Genomic DNA, 27,963 nt, shown 5'->3' on the forward strand with positions numbered 1-27,963 from the left:
TGAAACTTGCATTAGTAAAGCAGCAGACTGGTAAGGAAATGTATTTTTCTTAGCTGTAGAAGCAACCTATGAAAATGCAGCATATTTCCCAGTTAAATTTAAGCATCGTCAAACTCCATCCCCTAGCCACCAATTCCCTCCCACACTACAATCTCAGGTTGAAGCCAACTGTTCACAGCTTTTGGTCTTCTTTGACACTAAGCTAAGCTTCCAAATCCATATCCTCACTGTCATGAAGACTTCATACTTCCACCCCCTTAATATCCCCCTGTGTTCAACCTCAAGCAAACATCTTACAAAACATTCATCCATGCCTTTGTCACCTCCAGATACATCTACCCTAATGTTGTTCTGACCAACCTTCCACCTTACACCATCGACAAACTTTATAATAATAATAATAATCTTCATTAGTGTCACAGCAGGCTTACATTAACACTGCCATGAGGCTACTGTGAAAATCCCCTAGCCGCCACACTACGGCACCTGCTCAGGTACACTGAGGGAGAATTCAGAATGTCCTGTTCACCTAACAAGCACGATTTTCGGGACTTGTGGGAAGAAATCGGAGCACCCGGAGGAAACCCACGCAGACACAAGGAGAACGTGCAGATTCTGCACAGACAGTGACCCAGGCCGGGAATCGAACCCAGCTCCCTGGCACTGTGACGGAACAGTGCTAACCATTGTGCTACCGCGCTGCCCCCCAAGCTCATCCAAAACCTTGCTGCGCTTTTCTTAACCTACATGTGTTTCTGCTCACTTATCACCTCTGTTCAGGTATTGGCTCTTACTTACCAGTGCATCCCATTGAAAATTTTCATTCTTGTGATCAAACCGCCTTCATAGCTTTGCACTCCTCTCCCTTTCTCTTAACTTCCTCCAGCTCAACAACTCACCAGGATCTCTGCATTACTGCAACTATTTTTATTCACTCCTCAGAAGTCGCTCAGCCAGCATTTATTGCCCAATCCTTAATTGCCCTTATGAAGGTAGTGGTGAGCTGCCTTCTTGAACCACTGCAGTCCATGTGGTGTAGGAACACCCACAGTGCTGTTCGGCAGTGTGTTCCAGGATTTTGACCCAGTGACATTGGAGGAATGGCTGTAAATTTCCTCGTGCAGCTGGAGAGTGGCTGGGAGAGGAACTTCCAGGTGGTGTTGTTCCCATGTGCCTGCTGCCCTTGTCCTTCTATCAAACGCCACTTGCTTAGCAATGACCTGCTCACTGACACTCAGTTTGGGTTCTGCCAGGATAACTCAGCTCCTGATCTCATCATAGCCTTGGTTCAAGCATGGACAAAAAAACTGAACTCCAGAGGTATAGTGCAAGTCACTGCTCTTGGATCAAGGCACCATTTGACTGAGTGTGATATCAAGAAGCTTGAGCAAAACTGGAGTGAATGGGATACAACACTCTGCTGATTGGTCATACCGAGCACAAAGGAAGATGGTTATTGTTGTTGGAGGTCAGTCATCTCAATTCCTGAAAATTATTGTAGGAATTCCTCGGTGGTATCCCAGGCCCATTCCGTTTGCCTCCCCATTGGCATATGGACGTCAGCCATAGATTCCTAAATTCTGGAATTCCATTCCTAAATCCCTCTACCCATTTACCTGTCTCCCCCCCCCCCCCTTTAAAAACGTACTTTAAAACGTAGCTCTTTAAAACTTAGCTCTTTAAAACTTAGCTCTTTCGCCAAGTTTTAAATCAGCCCTCCTAATATCTAATTTTTTGGCTCAGTGTCAATTTTTGCCAAGTTTTTTTACCCATTAGACCATGGGAAGGATTCCAGCCAGCATTTCAAATCTGAATTGTTGTGGTTTTAGCAGTGAATGAGGTGTGAAACCCTACTTAGTTTACATACACTGTTATTTAAAATCTTTCATCCTGTTGAAATCAAAGCTTATTGGACCATTTTCTTAGCCCCTCTGTCTTCTTCTCCATCTAAGATCATTGTGTGTCTAATGTTGCAAATTGGAATCTACTGATCAATTTCAAATTGCAGCTCAGAAACCTGTAGCATTTTAAGATTGTTTTGCATTGTAATGCAGCATGGATATATGCCTGGAATTCCCTTGGGAATTCTCCCATGGAATATCGTTGAAACACTTCGTGAAATTATAAACAGCTAAAATTGTACCCTTACGCTGTCTCTGCAGTGTTACCACTGAAGCATTGTGAGAGATCAGCAAAACCCCACAGGCCTTCCCCCCCATTCCTTTTAATATACAAATAGAATAAGTGTCGGTAGATATAAACAAGCTGCTTACAGCTTGCTCTATTACTCTTTCAGGTCTGATGATGCAATTCGGCAGTGTTGGAGAAATCTGTTTGCGATGGTAAAGATCCTGGTGAACATGGTCACTTTGTTTTTCATTGAGTTAGTGAATTTCTTATGTCGGTCAATCTTCCAGGTCCTGTTGGTGGGACTCTTGGTGGTAATCGGCGATCATCTACTGAAGCCATTCCTGGCAGCCTTGTTCAACAGTCTTCTGCAGCCCATCATGATATTCCTGCTGAACATTTTCATTGGAATAAGAAACCTCTTGAACCCTTTAATTGATATCTTCAGGAGACTGTTATTACAAATAGCTGCTGTGTTGCATGCCTTCAGGCTTGTGGAGGTGAATTTGAATCAAACTCCATCCAGTTATCGGGAAGTGTAGTCAAGCAAGTTACCTGTCCTAGGATGAATGTGCAAAACCTTTGAAGATGAGGATAAAGGATGGCTGAAAGTGGGAATCCCTGTGCTGGATTGTTTTGCAGCTGGTAACTGTTTTTACCACTGTGGTCAGTTCATAGGCAGTTTTTTAATTGGTTCAGAGCCAGGTGTACCAATTACATCTTCTACCGAATAGGAGTTTTACACTTTGAGTGAGTGCTCCTTCTCCCAAGTCCCATTGTTATACAAAACTTAAATAATGCTTGTACTCAACTTTCGTTGTTCAAGCTTTGATAACTGTTTGCACTCATGGTCTCTTATTCAAGGTGCTGACTGTGCTTGCACTAGTTTTTTTTACGAAGTCTTTTGAGTGTTGAGCTGCTGAGTGTCATTTCTTACACTTGTGCTGCCTTGCATACAGCTCATTGGGTGTTTTCACTCACACTCTCTTATACAACACTTAGAAAGTGTTTACACTCATGCTATCATCTGGAAAGCTTGCTGAGAATCTATGCTCAATCATCAGATACAAAGGTTGGCCAGTGTATAGGCTTAAATTGTTCCTTATATAAAACATCGCAAGTGCAATTAAGTGAAAATGATCTGCTGTTTTGTGTGTAGAAGTGTAACTATCATTCCTAAAGGATGTGATTACTTGCACTAAGTTCTGGAATCAAGATTGGGGGCTTCCTGGTGGCTCATAAGATAAATTCACCCTCTAAATAGATACTGAACCATTACAAACATAAGGTTACATGTTTGATTTCTGATCTGTAATGAATTAGCAGTTTTCAGCCAGAATGCTAGTGGACTATTTTAATTAACCTCAATTTATCCATGTTTGACAGGGGAGAAATTACCCTGGATTCCCACTTTTTATTGCCATCCAGTGGAATGCATGTGTGTATGCACATGCATGGAACAGGAGTTGGTGGGGACAGCTTTGCAGTACATGTTGGTACAGCCTGCCTACACAAAAGCCAAGGCCGTGAAATTCCTAGCGGTCTGGTCCACCACCACAGGTGCAGAGGACTCCCTATATCCAGGGAAAGGGGCCATTTACACGGTCAGTATGAACACATCGCCACTGCAGGGCACTTTTTCCAAATTGGCAGCTGGAATGTCAGATTGGTGCAGTGGCATTCCAGTGGCAAAAAGGTCTAGTGATGTCATAAAGAAGCTGCTGTCCTTCACATCTTCTGCTCCATGTGAAGGAGCTAGCTTCTCTGGGAAGGTCAGAGATGGTTTTGATTATTTTTTCATAGTCAAGATTTCAGGACTTCAATGGGCCTCACACCAACTCTCAAATGATGCATGTTCTATTGAGGCCTAAAGAAAGCATGAAGGATGACATTTCCGTAGTAGCCCAGAAACTCCTTCAGACACAACCTTTTGTTGAGGAGAACTGCTCACAGTCCCACACAACAGAATTTAAAGGATGAGCATAAAATGGGGTGGAATCGCAGCATAACTGGGTCCCGTCCCAAATCCTTGATGCTTTGTCACTGACTGAAAATTGGACTTTCAGCTCTCTTGGGTCTGAGAGTTTAAACTTGCATGAGGAATGATCAAGGAGGTGATGTATTAGAACCTCATTGCTAATTTTACCATTGTGATTTTACAGAATATGTATATATTATGCCATTAAAATGGAAGCTGTGCTAACTCTTGTTTATGTTGAATTGGCTAAAAATTATGAAAATCTATTTCAGGACGATGTCAAAGCACTTCACCCATTAATTATTTGGATATGCAAATATTTACTTATCCCCCAGCAACCACCCCTGCAGAGGTTCTGGATTCAGTGGTTGCTGTGGTGGACAGACTCACCCTCCCCGAACCTATCACCTGCAAGGCACCCAAGTTCCACAGGGAGTCTGCAAGCATCCCCTCCCAGTACACGATGCTGTATCCCTTTGACCCCTTGTTTGTAAGCGCCTTGTGCAGCCTCTTTGGCAACCATCTTCCGTCCATTCAGTCTTCCCTCTGCCTTTCTTAGTTCTCCTCATCTACCTCCTTTTACCCCTACCTGCCTCGTGCCTCCTCATCCTACTTCCTCCCCCTACACATCCCTCCTTCCATATTTCCCCTCTTGTCTTCATTGGTGCCCCCCCTCACCTTGCATTCCCCCTCGTCTTCATCAGTGCCCCCCTCACCTCGCATTCCCCCTCACCTTCATCAGTGCCCCCCTCACCTCGTATTCCAAGGCCGGTCAAACTTTGGTCCATTGGAGTGGAGGGTATATGGGTCCCACAGCACAGTGCTATCCACATAGACCAGCTTGGCATGGAACTAGAGGGAACAAGCTGCACTGCCCCAGCAGAGTGGCGCTCAGCACAACAGGAGCGGCGCAGTGCTAAGGCAGGTAGGCTATGTATGCTGCACTCACCTCAAAGTCTCTTCATCTAGGTTTGTGGACAATACAAAGTTAAGTGGAAATATAGGTTCTGAGAACGACATGAAATGGCAGCACAGTGGTTAGTACAGTGGTTTCACAGCTCCAGGGTCACAAGTTCCATTCCCACTTGGGTTACTGTCTGTATGGAGTCTGTACGTTCTCCCAGTGTATGCGTGGGTTTCCTCCGGGTGGTCTGGTTTCCTCCCACAATCCAAAGATGAGCAGGTTAGGTGGATTGGCCATGCTAAATTGCCCCTAGTGTCCAAAACAAGTTAGGTGGGGTGACTGGGTTACGGGGATGGGTTGGAGGTGTGGGCTTGAGTGGGGTGCTCTTTCCAAGGGCCAGTGCAGACTCGATATGCCGAATGACCTCCTTCTGCACTGTAAATTCTACCTATGGTTGCAAAGATATTTAGGAAGTGATTTAATGCCCAAAAAGCAGAGTCCAGTTTTGGGTGTGTATAGCGGGGTCTTTCTCAATGACTCTGCTATCAAACGGGAATCTTTTTTTTGGCCTCAGTCAGGAACGCCTTGCCAAGGCTTCTCTTACCTCATTTCCTGCGCTGACAAACTCAGCTTGTCAGTGCAGGAAGAGATTGGGGCGCCATATTTAAATGCCGTCCCGATCTCTCGACCCCACCCTCCGGAACTACGCACCGCAGCCTCCGACCCCCCCCACCCACCCACCAATGCCCCAACTTACCACTGAGGGGTCCTTGGGTTCCCCCCCTCTTAAGTGCAGGGAACCAAATCTGATCCCTGACACGGGCAACCTGGCAGGTGCCACTGCCAATGTGCCACTGCCAACGTGCCAGGCTGGCAGTGCCAAGGTGCCTGCATGCCAGTGGGAGTGCCAGCGTACCATCCTGCCCAGGGCCCAACCACCCGGGGGGGTCTGCAATGGCCTGGGAGGCCCCCCAGGTGCCATTACACCTGGTCCACATTTGTGTGGACCAGTGCTAAACGACCCCATGGTGAGGTATCCCAGGTGCGGGCTTTCGTTCCTGGACCTTGGGAGAATTGGGCACTGACATATTTAAGCCTAATAACTTACTTAAATAAGTAAATCTGGAACTCGCCACGCAAGGGCGAGATCCAGATCGCGGCATCTCGTGAGATCTAACGTGAGGCGTTCTGTGCATCGCAAATCTCTTGCGAAGCCTCTTGCAAGATTTAACGGTCTTGCCACGTCACCAAATCAGGCGTGACATGGCCATTTGATTGTGCCCGTGGCAACCTGGTGGCAGGTGGGAGTATCATGTAGAAGTGTGAGGTTATTCACTTCTGGTCGTAAGAATAGAACATTTTTATATTTTTAAACAATGAAAATCTTTTAAATGTTACTGTTAAGAGAGACTTGGGTGTACTTGTACAAGGAATTCAGGAAGTTAGCATGTAGGTAGAGCAAGTAAATAGGAAGGCATTTGGCATGTTAATTTTTGTTGAAAGGAATTGGGTACAAGTATAAGGAAATCTTGATAAGTTTGTATTGGATTTTGAGGAGACACCTGGAGAATTGTGTGTGGGATGAGAAGGTTGTGCAATGTTGAGAAGCTGAATAAATTGAACCTCCTCTGGAGTTTCAAAGAATGGGAGATGATCTCACTAAAACCTAAAACATACAAGGTGCTGAAGGGGTTTGATAGCGAGGGTACTGAGAGATTGTTTCCTTTGACTGAGGAATCTAGAACATGGACACAGAGCCTAAGGATAAAAGCTCTGGAGCACATTCTAACAAAGGTTGAAACAAAAAGTAGTAGCCATACCCTATAAAAGCACATGCAAGTTGTCATGAAGCTGAATTCATAGTATCTAATGTGAATTTGGGGTGGAATTTAATGACTACGTTCACCATTGTAAGTACAAGTACAGTAAAACCCATTATCAGAGCATAGCTTTTGGTGTTTACCTTATTAAATTGGGCCAGCCCAGCAATATTTCTTCTTTTTTAAAACACAATTGTTTCCTCAACATTTTCAATTTGATTGTAAATGGCATCATGCCATACTAGACTGAATATATTTAATTTACTTAATCTTGCTCGTCTACACATAAGCTTAGGCATTGTTCAGGGGATGCAAGAAGAACAAAACTCAGGAATAGCTTCATGCTATAGCTGAGAAATTACTAGCAGTGCTATTTGTGGCAAAACACGTAATATGTTCTTATGACATTCCTGTCACATTTGAAATGAATGAACAAATGAATGTTAGCACAGACAATATCAACTGATTTTATTAATGACAAGAATGCATTAAGTATTTGTTAATTTTGCCAGGTTCTAGTTTTAAATCATTGTGGAGTAGGATTGCTGAAGTATCCAGAGTTGTTCCTTTGTAAACAATTTGATGAGTTAGTTACATTTATGTTCCTGTATTGTAAAATGATCTTCGGTTATTTCTTTCAACATTGTAAGTTTATTTCTCTCACTGAATATACATGCTTCTGCTTGCTCCTCTTTCTCCATCAAACCCAATAAAATCTTCTGAATTAGTAACTAGTTTTAATCTGAAGACGAAACCCAGCAATGATCAAATCAAAACAAAAACAGGAACTCTTAAAAATATAAAGTGCTTCAAAATTCGCACCAGGTTGATCAGCAAGTGAAAGAGAAAAATAAGATTAATATTTCATCCAGGACCTTTCATCACAGCCCAAGTTGCAAGATGCAGTAATGTGAGGATTTGATGAATCACTTGTAATTCCTGGAAAATGTATTTTATTCTGATTCATGCAACTTTCTGCTGACTGAAGTGTTGCATTTACAAAACACCTTTCATGACCGTACAATGTCCCAAAGCTTTTGAAGCTAATCTAGTAATTTACAGGAAATGCCTAATTACCCACAGCAAGCAACAGCACTGTGATAATGAAAGGTAATCTATTTGTGTGATATTGATTGAGATGCAAGAATTGGTCAGGACACCAGGAAAACCTCCCCTGCATTTCTTCAAATTTGTGCCATGGGACTTTTAACATCCACCTGAAAGGACATTGGTTTAACGACTCATCTGAAGGGCTGCATTTTTTTATTCATTCATGGGATGTGGGTATCGCTGGCTAGGCTAGTGTTTATGGCCCATCCCTAGTTGCCCTTGAGAAGATGGCGGTGAACTGCTTTCTTGAACCACTGCAGTCCATGTGTAGGTACACAATGCTGTTAGGGAGGGAGTTCCAAGATTTTGACCCAGTGACAATGAAGGAGCGGCAATATATTTCCAAGTCAGATTTTTGAATGGTTTGGAGAGGAAATTTCAGGTGGTGATGTTCCCATGTGTCTTCTCCCTTGGATGGTGGAGGTTGTGGGTTTGGAAAGTGCTGCCTGAGGAGTCTTGGTGAGTTGCTCTAGCGCATCTTGTAGATGGTGCAGACTGCTGCCACCATGCGTTGGTGGTTAAGGAGTGATTGTTTGTGGATGGGTGCCAATCAAGCGGATTGCATTGTCCTCAACAGTGTCAAGCTTCTCGAGTGTTGTTGGAACTGCACTCATCCAGGCGAGTGGGGAGTATTCCAATACACTCCTGACTTGTAGGTGGATAGGCTTTGGGGAGTCAGGAGGAGTTACTAGCCACAGGATTCCTATCCTCTGATTTGTTCTTGTAGTCATGGTATTTATATGGCTAGTCCAGTTCCGTGTTGGTCAATGGTAACCCCCAGGATGAGGATATGAGCCTCCTCCTCCGGTGAGTTATTTAATTGTCGACCAGCATTAACGACTGGATGTTGCAGGACTTTGATCTGATCCGTTTCCTAGATCTGGTTATCTCTTGCTGCTTATGCTGTTTGACTTGTAAGTAATCCTGTGTTGTAGCTTCATCAGGTTGACGTGTCATTTTTAGGTATGCCTGATGCTGCTCCTAGCCTGCCCTGCTGCACTCTTCATTGGACCAGGGTTGATCCTCTAGCTGGTGGTGATAGTAGAGTGAGGTATGTGCCAGGCCATGAGGTTACAGATTGTGGTTGAGTACAGTTCTATTGCTGCTGATGGCCCACAGCGCCATATGGTTGCCCAGTCTTGAGTTGTTAAATCTGTTTGAAATCTATCCCATTTAGCACAGTGATAGTGCCACATCACATGGTGAGATCTAAGCTTCCCAATGTGAAGACAGGACTTTGTCTCCACAAGGACTATGTGATGGCCATACCATCACATTACCAGGTGCATCTGTTGAGGATGAGGTCAAGTATATTTTTCCCTCTTGTTGGTTCCCTCACCACCTGCCACAGACCCAGTCTAGCAGTTATGTCCTTTAGGACAAAGACTCGGTCAGTAGTGATGCTACCGAGCCACTCTTGGTGATGGACATTGAAGTCCCCCACCTGGAGTTAATATTGTGCCCTTGCCACCCTCAGTGCTTCCAAATGGTGTTTAATATGGAGGGCACCACTCTTGGGCTACCACAATCTTCTGACAGGTGAAAGTACCACCAACTAAATCACAGTTCACACTAGGTTCTGAAGCCTTCTCAGTAACTGATGAACACTCAAGTGCTCGGTTTTCCGATTTTCCTAAGGTATCACCTCTCTCTATGTCTGTAACCTCCTTCAGCCCCACAGCTCTCCAAGATCTTTGTATTACTCCAATTCTGGCCTCTTGTGTACCCCTGATTTTCTTCACTACACTTGACGATTGTGTCTTCAGCTGCTTTGGTCCTAATTTCTGGAAACCCCTCTATCCCTCTAAGATGCTCCTTAACATGTACCTCTTTGACCAAGCTTTTGCTCACCTGTCCTAATAGCTCCTTATCTGGATTGGTGTCAAATGTGGATTGGTGTCAAATTTTGTTTGACAATCTATCCTGTTAAATGGTTTGGGATGTATTACTATGTTAAAGTTAGTTATAGGAGTGCAGACATAAGCTTTGAGTGTCAAGAAGTTGCTCACAGACAATGCAGAAGTCCTTGGTTTCAACTTAAATTAGGCCAAAAGCCTATTAATACGACTACGGTACTTAAAGTTTGATTTAAATCTAACCTTGCCCCAAAAATTAAGCCATGTACTCTTACATCTATGTTTTGGGGTACAGCAATGATGGGAATGTTAGGGAAAGATTAAGCCAGTAAAATTTTCTTAGTCTTGGCCACTGTCTTAAAAGATTTGTGCCTTGGCCACTGTCTTAAAGATTTTGTGCCCCCAACTTTATAAGAATGCATTTCTAATCTGGTGAAACCACCTTGTGATTTTAAATCTGACATATAGTTCAAACCTTAAATCATGAGATGGGAGAATAAACATAATCACTAAAAATCAGAAAAGGTTGGAAATGCATAACAGGGTCATATTTCAGGTAGGTTTATTCCTCCTAGTTCTAATAAAAGGGTCAAATTTGAAATATTAATCCAACTTCAATAATCAAGAAAATTGACACAATCCAGGTCATAACAATCCGTTTGATCAGGACCCCTTACACCCCTCCAGCATTGTCCGCTGTGTGCATTATCCCCTGGATGCAATACTGCAATCCTCCAAGGCTTCTTTGCCACCACCTACTAAACACTACCTGAAAGGACAGGGCAATAGATGCACAGGAACATCATCATCTCCAAGACCCTCCTTTACACACCAACCTGACACACAAATATATCACTGTTGTTCGTTGTCACTATTTCAAAATCCTAGAACTCCTTTGCAGATAACATTGCGGGAGCACCTTCACTGCACAGACTGCAGCAATTCAAGAAGATGGCTTACCACCATCCCGAGAACAACCATGGATGGGCAATAAATACTGGCCCTAGCAGCAATGACCACAATCCAAGAACAACTTAAATACAAACATTTTCTTTCAGAAGCTGATCAAAGTGCTGTAGGTTCTAATCATGGCATATCCTTCCTTCTCATTAAAAATAATAATTTTCAGGAGCTATTCCTCCGTTTTGGCTGCAGAAATACAGTGAGCCTTTTGTAATATGGGTGAAAACAGACCTTTCAACAGTACTAAAACTGCCAGAATACAGGTCAGGTGAACAGTAGAAGATTTTTAAGAGATGGCTATTTCATGCTTCTCTGAAGTCTGAGGGTTAAAGGCAAGAAATTGTCACACTGCAAATGGTGAGAATTTTGCACATTTTACTCAAACGTATCAGCCGAATAGGGGTGGGCTGAGGTGGCGGTGTACAATGTTCTCTAAAGCACAACCATGTTTGCAGTGCTTTGCATTGGAGTTACAGAACTTTCACCTCCTGCAGCATCTGTTGAGTAATCTGTGGCTGTTGAGCCCTCTGCAGCCACTGAATATTCTGTGGCTATTCCAGCTCCTGGATGCCCAGTAACATCTGGACAAATTTCTCCTGCTGCTGAACCAATGTTGACCACCTTTTGGGCCTCTTCTCCTGCTGATGGGCTTTCTCTGGCTTCCATTTGACCTTCTGCCAGTGTTTCTCTCTCTGGCCCCCATAAGCTTGATTCTCCTGTTGCTGGATTCTCTGCAGCCATTTGTATGACTGACTGGCCCTCAATGTCCAGTTCCCCTGCCACTAGCCTCTCTATGCCCACATCTGCTACTGGACATTTTGTGACCACTCCTGCCACTGCTAGCACCTCTGTGACCACCACTGAAGTTTCTACAGATGTTTTTCTTGCTGCTGTGGCTTCCACTCTCACCACTGCTCCCTCCAGGACCTCTATGGTCACTCCTGTTGTTGGACAGTGTATAACTACTCCTTCTGTCACTGAATACTCTGTGGCTGCTGGATATCCGACTGCCATTTCTCCTTCCTCGGTCTGCTTTTGATTCCCCATTTCCATTGGGTTCTCCATTTCCAATTGGTGCTGCACTGTCACTGAAACCTCTGTCAATGCTGGAGACACTAATGCCACTGGTTTCTCTGCTTCCACTAGATGCTCAACTGCTAAATTTTCTTCTGCCACTGGATGTTCCATGGATGCAGGATAAAATACTTCCACTGAATGCTCCACTGCTACTTCTGTCGCTGGCTGTTTTGCACCTGATGGGTACTCTGCTGTTGCTGGCTGCTCTGCATTTGTTGCATGCTCTGTGTTTGCTACTGAATTTGCTGCACCTTTTCTTTTTGAACATGCTATGTGCTCTTGTCCTCTTGACAGGGCCACTGGATTTTCTTGTTCTGCTTCAGATATTGATTGCATTTGTCCATCTGCAGTCACTAGCCTCTCTAATCCTCCTGCTGTGGACACTGAATGCTTTTGTTCTTCTGCCGTGTTTGTTTTCCAGTCTTGTTTTCCTGGGGATGTTGAGACCTTTATTTCTCCTGGCATTGTGCCTGAGTGCACAGCTGCATCCTGCACTGTTTCCTTTGTGAATTGAAATGGCTCTTCCTTATTTTCACATTGTGGCCTCTCATCCAAGCCAGTCGTGCCTGACAGTTGCAGGTTAACTCCTAATGGGCAATTTTGGTCCTCATTCTTACATTCTGAACATCGATTTCCAGTATCAGTAAAAATATCTTTTGACATTACATCAGCTTTGATGCACATGGACTTGCAGTCAGGGATTTGCACAGGTTTTCCATTAGTCAGGATGGGTTTTATGGCACATTCTGGCTCTTGAACTGGTGCAGCATCAAGCAGTTCTCTTGAGATTCTCCGCTGATCCCAAGTGGCATTGCCATTGTTTGATTCTTCATTGCAATCACTGAACCCCTCATTTATATAGGCCAGATTATTGTAGGATTGTTCTGGTTTGCTGGTGTTAACCTGAATTACAGAAAAAAAGTAAAGAAGGGAAGTGAGAAAGATTTTGAATATGCTTCTTCAGCCGCATGTTTCTCGGCACGCAATTCACTGGCAGCAGGATTTTCTGCTCCCGCCACTGTCAATGGGAATTCCCATTGAAGCCACCCCACACTTCCAGAATCCCGCGGGAGGGGGTGCGCTGCTGGCCGGACCAGAGAATCCCACCAGCGTGAACAGCCAAAGAATTCCGGCCTTTATTTTTCTGCAGCTTTTTGTCTTTGGTAATTTTAAAGTTCATGGGCGAAATTCTCCCCCAACGGCGGGTCAGCGGCCGCTGTCAGTTTCCCGCGCATGCGCAGTGGGGAGAGTCTCTTCCGCCTCCGCCATGGTGGAGGCCGTAGCGGAGGCGGAAGGGAAAGAGTGCCCCCACGGCACAGGCCCGCCCGCGGATCGGTGGGCCCCGATCGCGGGCCAGGCCACCGTGGAGGCACCCCCCGGGGTCAGATCGCCCCGCGCCCCCCCCAGGACCCCGGAGCCCGCCCACGCCGCCTGGTCCCGCCGGTAAATACCAGGTTTGATTTACGTCGGCGGGACAGGCAATTCCTGGGCGGGACTTCGGCCCATCCGGGCCGGAGAATCCAGCGGGGGGTCCCGCCAACCGGCGCGGCCGGATTCCCGCCCCCGCCCAATCTCCGGGAGCGGAGACTTCGGCGGGGGCGGGGGCGGGATTCACGGCGGCCAACGGCCATTCTCCGACCCGGCGGGGGGTCGGAGAATGACGCCCCATATCTTGGAAATTTACAAGTATATGGACCACTGTCATAGTCACGTTAGACTCAGAGTAAAACTTCCTCAGCTCTGGCATGCATAGTACTCTCTGATCATGTACAGCATAGATTAGATACAGAGTAAAGCTCCCTCAGCACTGCCCTATCAAAAGCTCCCATGGCAGACATTGCATGGACGAGGTACAGAGCCTAGGTTCCTCTACACTGCTCCATCAATATGCTTTTACCTTGAAAACAATAGAGCAAACTTGATATCATCCAAAACTCTGCTACCCATGGCCCTACATGCATCAAATCCCATTCACCCATCACCCCTGGGCTTGCTGAACTATATTGGCTCCTGATTCAACAACACCTTGATTTTAATATTCTCATCCTTGTTTCCAAGTCTCTCCATGGGCTGGCTTCTTGCTATCCCTGTAATCTCATCCAACCCCAGCACCCTTTGGTATGCCTGTGATCATCTATTCTGGAACCTTGTGCTTCCTGATTTTAAATTGCTCCACTGTTGGTGGCTATGCAGACTTGGCTCTAAACTCTGGAATTCTTTCTCGCTCTGATTCTTTAGCTCTCTTTCTTCCTTTAAGACGCTCCTTAAAACCTACCTCTTTCACCTGGCTTTTGGTCAGCTGTTTCAAATATCAACTTTTGTGACTTGGTATCAAGCCTTGCTGAATAATGCTCCTGTGACATGCCTTTTGGATGCTCACGGTGGTATCTTTGGACCTTTTCCCCAGCTAATGGGTGGATGTGTTCATCGAAAAGGGCGCAGGAGAGGTGGAAGAAGAGTGTCCCACCGGTGGATGGATTCGTGGATCAGAAGTGGTCTAAAAAGAAAGGAGCAGTTGGAGCGAGTTGGAGTGGTGCCTGTGACACAGGAGGAGATGGCGAAGGGTCAGGGATCGGCCCTACTCTCTCAATGGTCGACGGAGCAGCTGGTGGGCTTCCTGAATGAGAAGTTCATCCAGCAGAGGAGGGAGAATTTGGAGGACCTGGCTAGGGTGGTGGACTTGATAAAGGCGGAGATCGACTGCCTGGAAATGAGGCTGGAGGCCCAGAGCCAGGCGATCCAGAAGATGGAGGAGACGGTAGGGGAGCACAAGGAACAGTTTGCCTCGATGGCGGCAGAGTTAGGGGTGATGCGGGATAATCAGAGGCGGCTGCAGGAGAAGGTGGAGAACTTGGAGAATCGGTCCTGCAGGCAGAATTTGAGGATCTTAGGGCTGCTGGAGGGCAGCGAGGGTGCAGATGCTGGCATGTCCGTGGCTCGGATGTTCAAGAAGTTGCTGGGAGAGAGGGCATTTGACCGACCATTGAAAGTGGACCGGGCGTACAGGGTGCTGTTGTGGGAGGTAGTGAAGGCAGTAGTGAGGGGAGAGTTTATCTCGATATGGGAGAAGGCAGAGCGTGTGGAGATGGAGAGGCCAGTGGAGGAGATCTTGCAGTCGGACAGGAGGTTTTCGGTAAACCTATAGGCGGGGCTGTTGAAGGAGCGGCAGAAGCTGCAGATGGAGTTTGGGCTTTTATCCATGGGGAAAGCAGTTGGGCAGCTGAGGCGGGCGAGGGCAGTGGCTTACAAGTACAGGGAGAAGGCAAGCAGGATGTTGGCGCATCAATTGAGGCAGCATGAGGCAGCGAGGGAGACCGGGAAAGTGAAGGACAGAGGGGAGAACTTGGATTTGTACCCGGTGGGGGTGAATGGGGTGTTTTGGGATTTTTGCAGCAGGCTGTATGAGTAGGAAGGGATGAGGTGGTCTTCGGAGGGGGCTGCAGTTCCCGAGGGTGGAGGAAGACCTGGTTTGGGGCCTGGGAGCCCCCATTGAGCTGGTAGAAGTGATGAAGGGGTTGGAGGCGATGCAGTCGGGCAAGGCCCCGGGCCCAGATGGATATCCAGTGGAGTTCTGTAAAAAGTTCTCGGGGGTCCTGGGGCCCTTGTTGGTGAGGGCGAACAATGACGCGAGGGAGTGGGGGGTGCTCCCCTTGATGCTATCGCAGGTCTCCCTGATTTTAAAACGGGATAACGATCCGGAGCAGTGTGGGTCTTATAGGTCGATCTCACTATTACATGTGGAAGCCAAGTTATTGGCCAAGATCTTGGCCTCGAGAATTGAGGACAGTGTGCCAGAGATGATAGGGGAAGAACAGACCGGGTTTGTGAAGGGGAGGCATCTGGCGGCAAATATTAGGAGATTATTAAATGTGATAATGATGCCCCCGAGGGAAGGGATGTGGAGGTTATGGACGCGGGAAAGGCCTTCAATCGGAAGTGGGAGTGGGATTATCTGTGGGAGGTTCTGAGGCGCTTTGGGTTTGGACGGGAATTTGTGGACTGGGTCCGGTTGCTGTACCAGGCACCGGTGGCATGCGTGTGGTGTAACCGGGTGTGTTCTGACTATTTTAGACTGTATCGGGGGATGAGGCAGGGATGTCCACTCTCCCCATTGCTCTTTGCCTTCACTACAGCCATTGGCGATGGAGTTGAGAATGTCAAGGGACTGGCAGGGGATAGTGCGTGGGGGTGGGTGGAACATAGGGTCTTGCTTTATGCGGACAATCTGTTGTTGGTCGGATCTCCCGAACTTAATAAATTGCTACTGGGTGGCGAATATTGTAATGGTCAGGAAATGGGGAGTGGGGGAGGGGGTCGGTATAGGAGCGGATGGAGGCGTACTCATGTCGGGACACTAATTTGGAGGCACTTTTAACGGCACCTCTGCCATTCTCGCCGGCCAGGTACTCCTCATGCCCGGTAGTGGCGGCCCAGAGGGTGTGGGGACCTTGGCGATAGCACATGGGGCTGGAGGGGAGTTGGTTAAGGCACCGATATGTGGCAACCACCGGTTTGCTCTGGGGGTCTGGATAGGAGGTTTCGGGGGTGGCAGCGGGCGGGGGTCGAGTAGTTCGGGGATTTGTTTATAGACGGGGGCTTTGGAGGAGGAATTTGAGCTGCTTGGTGGGAATGGGTTCCGTTACTTACAGGTAAGGGACTTTGTGTGAAAGCAGGTATCGACCTTTCCGCACCTGCCGCCTCAGGGGTTACAAGATAAGGTGGTGCCGAAAGCAGGAGTTGGGGACGGAAGGTATCGGAAATCTATAAGGAACTGATGGAATGGGAGGGAACCCCGATAGGTGAAGCGGAAATGGGAGGAAGGGTTGGGTAGGGAGCTGAAGGCTGTATTGTGGGAGGATTCCCTGAGAAGAGTTAACGTGTCCTCGTCATGCGCCAAGCTTAGCCGGATACAATTTAAGGTGGCCCACAGGGCACACATGACTGTTGCCCAGCTGAGCAGGTTTTTTGAAGGGGTGGAAGATAGGTGTGTGCGGGTAGTCCCGCGAACCATGTCCATATGTTTTGGGCCTGTCCGAAACTTGGGGGATTCTGGCAGGGGTTTGCCGACTTTATGTCGGAGGTTCTGAAAGTAAGGGTGTTCCCAGTCTAAAGGTGGCGATTTTTGGTGTGTCAGAAGACCCGGGAATCCAGGGGGCGAGAGAGGCTGATGTCTTGGCCTTTGCTTCCCTCGTAGCCTGGAGTCAGATCTTGCTAGCCTGGAGGGACTCGGAGGGGTATGGGTGAGTGACATGGCAGGGTTTCTCAAGCTTGAGAAAATTAAGTTCGCCCTGAGGGGCTCGATGGACGGGTTTGCCCGGAGGTAGCAGCCGTTTGTCAACTTCTTGGGTAGGAACTAAGCTGTCAGCGGGGGGGGGGGGGGGGGGGGGGGGGGTTGGACAAGGATGGGGGGGGGGGGGGGAATTTATGGGTGTTGTTTTGTAAGCCATGTTGGCTGGTTTTGGGTGTGTGGTTGTCCATCGTTTTCAAATGTATAATATAAATGCCTCAATAAAATATTTTTCCAAAAACAACATTTCAATTAACTTTCTCACCAATTCGTTCTAAAATTGATCACTTCCATGGGGGCTATCCCTTCTAAACATTCATTACCTTGTGGAGTAGTATTCTTATCCTAGATTCACTTGGCCTATTTATAATTTTGTCAGAGAAGATAATTCAAAAACAGTATAAACTGGAGTGTTGTGCGGTGTCCATCCACTGAGTCAAAGGAGAATTGAACAGTTTCAATCCCTGGAGACAGGGGTGGCCCTGGGTAATGGACAGTCTCCAGATTCAAACTCACAGCCCCACTGGATTTGGTGAGACAGTCCCTAAATTGATCAGCTTGTTGTAAATTTGAATCCACTGGAAAGGCAGAAAGTAGAATACACACAACGATCCCACACACTCACCAGCTGGAACCACTTTAACCTCTGAGAACAGCAAAATGAGGCAGGAAGGAGAGAGAGAAATTTAGTCAGATTTTCTTCCCAGAGACTGTCACACCTTAAAAAATGTTGGCAAACATTTGAATGGTCACATGCAAACATTAAGTGTGGTGTTTTGCCACCACCTGTGGAGTAGCTTACTTAAGTGACCTGCAGGCCTTTTAGCCTTAAAGCTACCATACGCCACTGAAACGTGAGCTGATCATTAATTCATACCAGAGAAAGTTGCGGTGATTGTCCCTTTAAAGACAACGCAGGTCATGTGACCCATACTCTGCTGTGTTGCCTTTAAAGGGACAATCACCACAAAGTATAATTCTCAGATCATTTTCCATCCGTATCTAGTTAACCTGTGTAGTTAGGATTCAGTGATTCCATCTACTCATGGTTAACTTGACTGGTTTGTGTCAAATTATTGGATGCTGCTTTATAGTGACCACTAACCGACTTTCTAGCACGAGGGGACATAGCTTTAAATTGAGGGGAGATAGATATAGGACAGATGTCAGAGGTAGGTTCTTTACTCAGAGAGTAGTAAGGGCGTGGACTGCCCTGCCTGCAACAGTAGTGGACTCGCCAACACTAAGGGCATTCAAATGGTCATTGGATAGACATATGGACGATAAGGGAATAGTGTAGATGGGCTTTAGAGTGGTTTCACAGGTCGGCGCAACATCGAGGGCCGAAGGGCCTGTACTGCGCTGTAATGTTCTATGTTCTATTACTTTAATTGTGTTAATGATTTAGCCACGTATCATTCACAGGAATTTGAGGTGAACCAGTTCATTGAAGATACCAAGAGAGATGTTTTCAACTCCTAGGCAGGCTATGGACATTTATTCTCAGTTACCATATTCTTTGTGGGTGACTGATGCCCAGCTACCCTTAGGTATCATGTGGTCTGTGGTGAAGTGATACCCACTGTTACCATGTGGTGGAGTGACACCACAAAGATAAAGTCCATTCTCCCCCAACTCCACAGTACTTTCTAATTGTTGTTTTCAAATAAGCTAGACGCAATGTGCCAAGTCCCCTTGTGTATTAGAATCTTAAATCAAATGAGCGAAACTGCAATAACACACCTGGAACTAACTAAAGCAGAAGCAAAGTCCATGAAAATACTTTTTGTTCTAAAACCAATTTGCCTACAAATGTGTAAAGCTGTGCCCATTTTTCAAGTGCAAAAGGGATACCTAAGCATCCAATATGGTGAGGCAGGGCAAGTTCATTGCACACCAGAAGAGCTTCACCTATTGGTAAAATGGGTGCCTGAAATGGGTGCTCAACACTTGCCATATGCAAATAAGTCATTGTCTATTTAACAAAAGTAAATAACTGGAGAAGATCCTATGATGGAATTACCTGCTACGTATTTATTATTGAAATGCAGCTGTTTAAAAACATTCAATTAACTTTTTAAAAATTCATTCATGGTTTGTGGGCGTCACCAGCTTGGCCAGTGTTTATTGCCCATCCCAATTAGATCATAATATTTACATTGCAGAAGGAGGCCATTCGGCCCATCGAGTCTGCATCGGCCCTTGGAAAGAGAATTGTCCTTGATAAGGTGGTGGTGAGCTATCATTTTAAACAACTAAAGTCCATATGGTGTAGGTATACCCACAGTGCTGTTAGGATTTTGACCCAGCCACAGTGAAGGAATGGTGATATGTTTTCAAGGCAGGATGATAAGTTGCTTGGAGGGGAACTCCCAGATGGTGGTGTTCCCATGTTACTGATCCCCTTGTCCTTCTGGATGGTAGTGGGTTTGGGAGTTGCTTCCAACTCCCAATTGCAAAATCCAGAAAAGTGCATTTTAATGTTCCATTGTGACTTATTTTGTAAACTACATCAGCCTCTGAGCGAAATTGATCAGGCTCAATTTTCAACCCATTTGGCCTCTTGACAACTGGAAGGAGAATGTCTGAAATTGGTTTCACATTGAGCCCTTACAACAATTAAAAATTTGGCACTAGTGAGGTTTAAAAGGGGGAATTCTAATCCTTACCAAAGCTAGTTAAAATTGTCAATCATCGATCATGTAGGCTTGCCTCACTTACACTCAATTGACCCAGTGCTACATAGACACTTTTCATCGCAGGTCCTTTTAGCCAAAAATGAGATATTAAAGCTAAACTGGATCTAAGTGATTTGACCTTCCTGAAGGAAATTAATTGTGAAAAGGATGAATTCACACCACCATTATGGACAGATTCCACATGTCATACAATGTGCATTGAATCTGCAGCTTTAAAAAAATAAATTTAGAGTACCCAATTATTTCTTTTTTCCAATTAAGGGGCAATTTAGCTTGGCCAATCCACCTAACTTGCACATCTTTGGGGTGTGGAGGTGAAATCCACGCAAACACTGGGAGAACATGCAAACTCCATACGGACAGTGACCTGGGGCTGGGACTGAACCCGGGTCCTCAGCGCCATACTAACCACTGTACCGCCCCTAAGAATCCATAGCATTTAGACATGCTATTCAGCTTTACTGGTCTGTGTTTCTGTTTGGGCTCCACATGAGCCCCCTTCCATCTTTTCACTTAACCCTGTCAGTATATCTTTCTATTCCTTTCTTCCAAATGGGCTTATCTAGCTTCCCCTAATTAAGTATATCTATGTTGCTCAGAAGAAGGTCATTTGGCCCATTGAGTTCATGCCAGCCTACTCCCCTCCCTTTTGCCCATAACTCATATACTTTTTCTTCAGGAGCTTATCCAATTGCCTTTTGAAAGTCACAACTGAATCTGCCTCCAGCAGACTTTCAGACAATGCATTCCAAATCCTAACCACTCACTGTGTAAAAAAAATGTTTCCTTATGTCAAATTTGGTTATTTTGCCAACAACCATAAATTGGTGCCCTCTGGTTTGCGATCCTCTATATAAGGGAACAGTTTTGCCTAGCCAGTCTATTGAGGCCCCTCATGATTTTGCATTCCTCTATCAAATCTCTCTGCCTTCTCTTCTCTAAAGAGAACAAGCCCAATTTTCTTTGATTTATCTATTTAATTGAAGCCTCTGCCTGGAATCTTTCTCATAAACCTTTTCTGCTTTCTCCATCCTCTCTAAAACTTCCACATCCTTCCTAAAGTAAAGTGCTCAGAATTGGGCAGAGCACCCCGTTTGAGGCCAAACAAGTGTTTTACCTCGCCTTGTAGAAGCGCAGTCCACAATCTAACCACTCTCTGGTTAAACAAATTTCTTCTTGAGTCACTATTGGTGACCATCGTATATTTTTGGCCTGCAGTTTTGGCCCCCTGCACAATATCGCAAGTTTGCTAACGATACAAAGTTAGGCAGGAAAGGAAACTGTGAGGAGGATGTAAAAAAGCCTGCAAGGGGATATAGAGTGGTTAAGTGATTGGGTAACAAGGTGCCAGATGGAGTATAATGTGAGGAAGTGTGAAATTATCCATTTTGATAGAAAGAAATGAAAAGGCGAGATTCAGAACTTGTCCTTGTATCCGAATTAAAGAAAATTAAAGAACAAGTACCGCAAGCAATTGAGTCAATAGTATGATAGTGTGAGGGACTGAGTTTATAAGATTAAGGAAGTGTTGCTGCTGCTATATAGGGCATTGGTGAAACCACACCTGGAGTACTGTGTACGGTTTTGGTTTCCATGCCCGAGGAAGGATATACTGGCTTTAGCGCAATAAAGCTTCATTGAATTGATTCCAGGGATGTGAAGATTGTCAATTGATGAGATATTGCCAGGATTCTCTCGTTCCCCACTGCTGTGATCAGGATTCCAGGACAGGTGGAGAAAGGAGCACCCCCCGAATAATGGGTTTGGCGCATTGCGATGTTCTGAAGCGCTACTCGCTTCGCCAGGATGAGGATGCCAATCACCAACTTGCATCCATTTCAATTTGATTAACGGGCTAAAAGCCGGATTCACCACCCCCCCAATTACATACTGACAACCACAGCGCACAATCCTCTGGGCGGGCTTTGGTGCAGGTTTGCCCAGGTGTGTCCTTGATGTGGTGGACCCTGAGGTGGGTCAAGTTGTCCCCCAAAGTGCATCCTAAGCCCCTTCTTTCCCCCAGAATGCAAATCTGCACCTCCACCCCCACACTCGCTGACAGGTAGGGGCATCGTCTCCCCTGCAGCATGGGAATAGCGTTTTTTAAATGTTTTTAAACACTCTTGCTATGATTAACAGCCCCTCACCACATCAAAAGGAGCTAATTACTTTCTGTTTTGAAACACTTAACACTTGTAACAGCTGCTGCCTTGAACACTTTTGACTGAGGCAGCATATGTTCGTGAAGGGTAAGTGAAAATGCAGTGATTTTTCACTACTGTTTGGACTGCTCTTCAGCTTTCAGGCAGGGGTGACTGTTGAGGGTCTCTGATGCAGGTTTCTGTTGGGGCGTTCTGATGGGAGGGTCTGGTGGGGGTTCTGAATGGGGAGCATCGTGAGGGAGGGGTTGGGTCACCCTCATGCGTGTGTATTATCCCATGGTGGTGGGGGGGGGGGGGGGGAAGGAAGGATGCCCGCACCTGTCAGCGGGAGGGGGGTTTGCACTGTAGGGGGCCACCGTCAGACCTCACTATCGGGCTCCCTGATTAAAATGGTGGCCCGATAACAGAATCCGGCGAGCTCTCCACCATGCATATATTTGCATGGCAAATGGGAGAGACACGCATACTAGCCCCACTCAATAGCGCCATCGGAGACTTTATTAAGGACACGGAGTCCACACCAAGTAAAATAAGAAACAAAGTTCTATTTACACAAACAATATGTACACTGCCTGGTAGCCTCACATGGTCCATGTGATTTCCTGAACTTGTTCTGATTGCTAGAATGGGTTGGAGAAGAATTTTACAGAGTATTTTTCTCGAACTGACTCTGGGATTTTCTTTTACTTTTGTCTCTCCTAGGCCATTACTTGGCTGCAGATTGACGGAGTTGGGGAAGTGCTCGGCGTGATTGCCTGACCAGCATGGTGCAGGGGAGGCTTGTTGGATTTACTGGTCTTTTAGGTCTCACCTCACTTACTTCAACTTTGTTTTCTCAGCTTAAGAAAGGGAAAGATCCATTTTTCCCCACATTTATTCTGCATACACCGGCATGTTCAGGTCTGGGTAACTTACCACATTAGTGTTTCGTTCTGCCGCGACAGTGCCCCTTTGTCTATGTTGTCTGTGTCGATGCCTCAGATGACAAGTAAGCAGAACAAATGCAGTAGCAAGAAAGAGGAGTAATATACCAATGATTCCACCCAATAATCCCATTTCCTTAGAACTGTACTTCCTGCTTTCTTTGGAGAGTACGGATGGAACTACAAAATAGCAAAAGAAACAAACATTAGATCAAATAGGTTGATAAAGGATGAATCTAATGGCCTGGGGGCAATGGACATTCATTAGGGAAGCATTTTTTTTTTGTTGCAAGGTTTGCCTATGGTGAACTTCAGTGGTTGTAAAGAGGAGTCAATTTTTGACTTGTCTCATTTTTGGATCCAGCTGCAGCACTGCAGAGACAGATTCCATTCAATAAAAAATGCTGATCAGTTCTCAGCTACAGGTAGCTTGCCAAAGTATATTCAGTTCATAAATATTGGCAGTGAAGAATATAATATGCACACTGTCTGCTGTGAGTCAAAATACAGAGGCCAGTGATCTGATGTTAAGTACTAAAGTCTCTTGTGGTCGTTGGGTGTACATGATCAGAATCAACGGCTACTATACGCCTCTATGTTGGAGCACCATGCAGAGCACTGGAAGCTCAACATGTACCAAGCAAGGCTAATAATGACCAGATCTGTAAAATGCTTAGGGTCCTCCTATTATGTGACCATATGACAATTCAAATACACCACACAGGCTTTAGTCTGGGGTTTCAAGAGAAGCCCTTCCAGAAAATGATTTATTGACGCCTGGGAGTCCCTCTGTTCCCTACACTATACTCAGGGCTGGTATTCTCTGATATAAATAGGTGTTACTATTCTCTGTACTATAGACAGGAGTAGCATTTCTCTATAAAGAAACAGTTTATACATTATTTTCCCAATAATGTAGAAAGAGCATTCAATTCCCTTTAATATACATGAGCTGCTTTAGGGCAACTCTTCCATATAAGGGCAAACAGAAGCTATTATTCCCTCTAACATACAGAGGAGCTGCTATTGCCTATAAATGTACTTAGAACCTGTTATTCCTTCAATATACACACAGGCTGCTACTCCCTATAAGATACACAAGTGCCACTATTCCATATAATACATTCAGTGGCTGCAATTTTTATGGTTTAGACAAGGGGCTGTCATAAATACACAGGAGTTGCTATTTGATATACCAGACACAGGGATTGTTATTCCCACTTTTATAAACAAGAGTTTCTATTCTCTAATATATTGAGGTTCTGCCTATGCTATATAAAATATATGAAGACTGTTATTCTGTAGAATAAGGTTTGTTAGTTAGAAGACTTGGGATTAGCCATATAGGCAGTTGAAAACCCATAAGTACTACTCTAATAAGTAATAACACTCATAAGTACTTAATAAGGTAGTTTATTATGTTTATTAAGTAGTGACAGCTGAAGCTAAATAGATAGGAAAAGCATACGACCTGTGACAGATGAGAGCAGTTTACTGATCCTGAAGAATGAACGAACAAAAGACACAGTGTGTTGGTCTCTATTTCCAGTGGAAGTAACCCTCTACTCAGTAGCCAAAGTATTAAGGGGCTGGTTTAGCCAAGGGGCTGGTTTAGCACAGTGGGCTAAATAGCTGGCTTGTAATGCAGAACAATGCCAGCAGCGCGGGTTCAATTCCCGTACCGGCCTCCCGAACAGGCGACAGAATATGGCGACTAGGGGCTTTTCACAGTAACTTCATTGAAGCCTACTTGTGACAATGAGCGATTATTATTATTAGGAAGATCTTTCATATTCTTCCTCCATCTTCCCTGTCTCTTCCTATCTGAAAAAGGTAGCTGCCTGATGAGGATTGCCCCCCTGTTTCTGAGCACCCGTTCACATACTTATTTTGAGTGGCTGGTTGTTTACCTTATGTCAATCACATATCTGAATAGCTCTGGCCAATGACCACAGGACAGGTACTCAAGATGTTAGTGGGGGTCATTACTCGATTAAGGTAATCTTTTAGATTACTTCATGCTGAGGGCTATTTGTTAGCCCTTCTTAGACAGATAAGAGGGTACAAAACACTGCCTTATTGACTTAGGAATGTCAACATGAAAGCCTGAACCAGGAGATTGTGACATTTCTGGGGACTGTTGATGTGTTTTTCCAGAGAAAGAAGAGAAACAACTTTTCTACCTGCCGGCCCCATGCTAAGCATACGGACTCCATAAGATTTCTACAAATAATTCTATAAATATTCTGAAAAGTACCATTTATTACAGGCTGTACCCAGGAACTGTCATTCCCTGTATTATACACATGGCTTCTATTCCCTGTTTTATTTACAAGGGCTGCTATTCCCGATAATATACAGAGGAATTACTATTCCCAACAACATATTGAGGTGCTGCTATTACCTATAATGTGCTTAAGTCCAGCCATTTTCCATAATGTACACAGGGGTTGCAATTCCCTACAATATACAAAGGGCTTGTTATTCTTTCTGATATGCAGAGGGGCTACTTTTTTCTTTGATACAGAGGAGCTGCTATTCCCTACAAAACACAAAGTGGTTGCAATGTATTATATTATGCATGGACTGCTGTTTTCTTTAATATACATAGATAGGGCTGCTATTCCCAATAATGTGACAGAGGTACTGCTATTACTCATAATGTAAACACGTTCTCCTATTCTCTATCATATTTACAGTGTCTATTAAACCTACAAGGGACTGTTATTCACATAAGTTACACAGGGTCTTACCTGGTACAAAGTAACCCTTCAAGAGTCAGTACTTCTAGAAGATGAAGGAAGTTCTATATGAAATTATAGTCCTGCTTGGGGATGCACATATTTGTTGCCGCTCTAACTGCACTGTGCAATCCTGTGACGTCAACACACTGCTTTACTCAGCAGGCCATTTTATTGTAAGAACCAGCAAGATCACATCATCTCCAGTACTTTTAGCCCTGATCACAGTAGGATGCTCTGGTATAGACCTGGAACTCTCAGAGAGACAATGGGCTAATTCTCATTCATTCATGATTTCCTTTTGAGCAATAACTTGTTGACTTGCGGTATGAATTGCCACACATGAGTTGGCAAAAGATGACTTGCAAACAATCTCATCAGTTTCTCCACTAAGCACATTGGAAGATTCAGCATAATTGCTGAGTGATAACAGGTCACTCACCCCAGTAAGGAACATTGGAGTTGCTTAATGAAAAAAGACCAAGGTCCTTCTACCTTTTACCACCCTATTAGTCATATGAGACAAGAATAATGGAGTTGCTGACTAATCATGAAAATCGATGTCTATCAATCAGTCTACTACAGACCTGGATCTAAAATGAGGAAATCCCTTGTGGTGGAAGGTAGTTCCAAAGTTGTCTCTTCCTCCAGAACTTGCTACACTCACCACATTTCAAGGCTCAAGTCAGGAGTGTGATGGAATACTTTCCATGATTTGGAACATCATCTGATTTGGGATTATTACCAGGCTAACACTGCTTTGGTATAATCAATGGGCTAGGAGAGGTTTATATTTATGTTGATAGGCCTACCAGGCTGACTGGAGTGCAGAACCTCAATGTTGACCCTGGTGCTGACCGCATCCCCTGATTCGTTGTCAGATCCAACAATCTGCAGATGAGTGAAAACTAAAGTTTAGTATCAATTTGGAATGAAATATGAAAAGTATTTGAGAATAATAGTGAAAATTCATTCCATTGGCAGTTAATCAGTGATATGAGAGTCCAAACTGAGGACGTTACTGGAGGCATAAAGAGGGGGAAGAGAAGGAATATTCTACACAATGGCCTATTAGAACATGGGATCTAGTTCTGTAAGGGACTTTTAAAAAAAAAATTTAGAGTACCCAACTTCTTTTTCCAATTAAGGGGCAATTTAGCATGGCCAATTCACCTATCCTGCATATCTTTGGGTTGTGGGAGTGAGACCCACACAGACACGAGGAGAAAGTGCAAACTCCACACGGGCAGTGACCCGGGGCCGGATCAAACCCAGGTCCTTGGTGCTGTGAGGCAGCGGTGCTAACCACTGTGCCACCATACTGCCTCTGTAAGGGACTGTTAGAGGCAAGTCAGTCAGAGCAATGATGGCAATTAGAGAGATATTTGATATAAATATTGAAAAGGAAAGTAGTGATTGGCCTCCTTCTTGAACTGCTGGTAGCAAGTTTGAAAATGGATTGTTTGGCCACTTCAGAGAGCAGTTTAGTCTGAGATTGTAGTCACATATGGGCCAAACAGGATAAGGATCCTGAGATTCCTCCTCTGAAAAACATTAGGGAAGCAACTGGACTTTTATAACAAATCCAACAGTTTCATGAACAACTGAGTTCAAATTCTCTGAACTGTGGAAACACATGCTCTCTGGATTGCTAGTCCAAGCTTCTGGATACCTGTGCAACCATTTGGATTGCAACACCGGGGAACCAGATTGCTAGTTGAAGCATTTAGATTACTGGTTCAGACATCTGGATTACTCTGCCAGTATCACAATCACTACACTCCTGTACGCCACAGCATGGGTTAGCTGCAGAGTAAAATTTCACTTAATCATAACTCTTGCTCCCCCCTGCCACCCTTGAATATATTGCTCAACCCTTACCTGCAGCATGTACTTTTCATGTGCATGAAGCCAATCAGTTCGAGCAAGTAGGAGCCCATCTTGTGTGACCTGGAATAGCTGTGTGTGATTGGACTGATGTTTCAGGGTGTAGATAAGATTTGGATTTCTGCCCTGAGGAAACACAAAGACATAAAGTCAGGCAGAGAAATTTACATTAATTTAGAACAATTGAACTTTTCCACTTCTGCCGATATCCCCTTTTCATTGCATTCCATGATCGACTCATTTATTCTGAGAGACGTGTCATGGTCTGTAGACTGGCCAAAGTGAACTACAGAACATCTAGTTTAAATAATTCATTATGAAACAACTGCGTGATAAGATAACTAGGATAAATAAAATAATAAACTACCAACAATAATTAACTATTGTAGAGCTACTGCAAAATACATCTATCCTCCAGCTCGACCTACT

At 45.0% G+C, this 27,963-nt stretch overlaps 1 protein-coding gene across 2 annotated transcripts in view; it reads right to left on the reverse strand.

Annotated features, from left to right (window-relative positions):
• Positions 1-7,281: 7,281 nt before the first annotated feature.
• Positions 7,282-27,963, reverse strand: part of LOC140387905 (uncharacterized) — a 58,604-nt gene continuing 37,922 nt past the window's right edge. Inside the window, exons 13-17 of one of the 2 annotated variants that reach the window (XM_072471200.1) lie at positions 27,529-27,660; positions 26,460-26,538; positions 22,899-23,086; positions 17,748-17,768; positions 7,282-12,738 (exon numbers count right to left, since the gene is read on the reverse strand). In XM_072471200.1, coding sequence (XP_072327301.1) covers positions 11,191-12,738; positions 17,748-17,768; positions 22,899-23,086; positions 26,460-26,538; positions 27,529-27,660 — 1,968 coding nt within the window. In that variant the 3' untranslated portion in view covers positions 7,282-11,190. The remainder of the gene's footprint in view (positions 12,739-17,747; positions 17,769-22,898; positions 23,087-26,459; positions 26,539-27,528; positions 27,661-27,963) is intronic. The other variant, XM_072471201.1, reaches the window with a different exon arrangement.

Source organism: Scyliorhinus torazame, chromosome 13 (assembly GCF_047496885.1).
Source record: "Scyliorhinus torazame isolate Kashiwa2021f chromosome 13, sScyTor2.1, whole genome shotgun sequence".
Taxonomy (NCBI): Eukaryota; Metazoa; Chordata; class Chondrichthyes; order Carcharhiniformes; family Scyliorhinidae; genus Scyliorhinus; species Scyliorhinus torazame.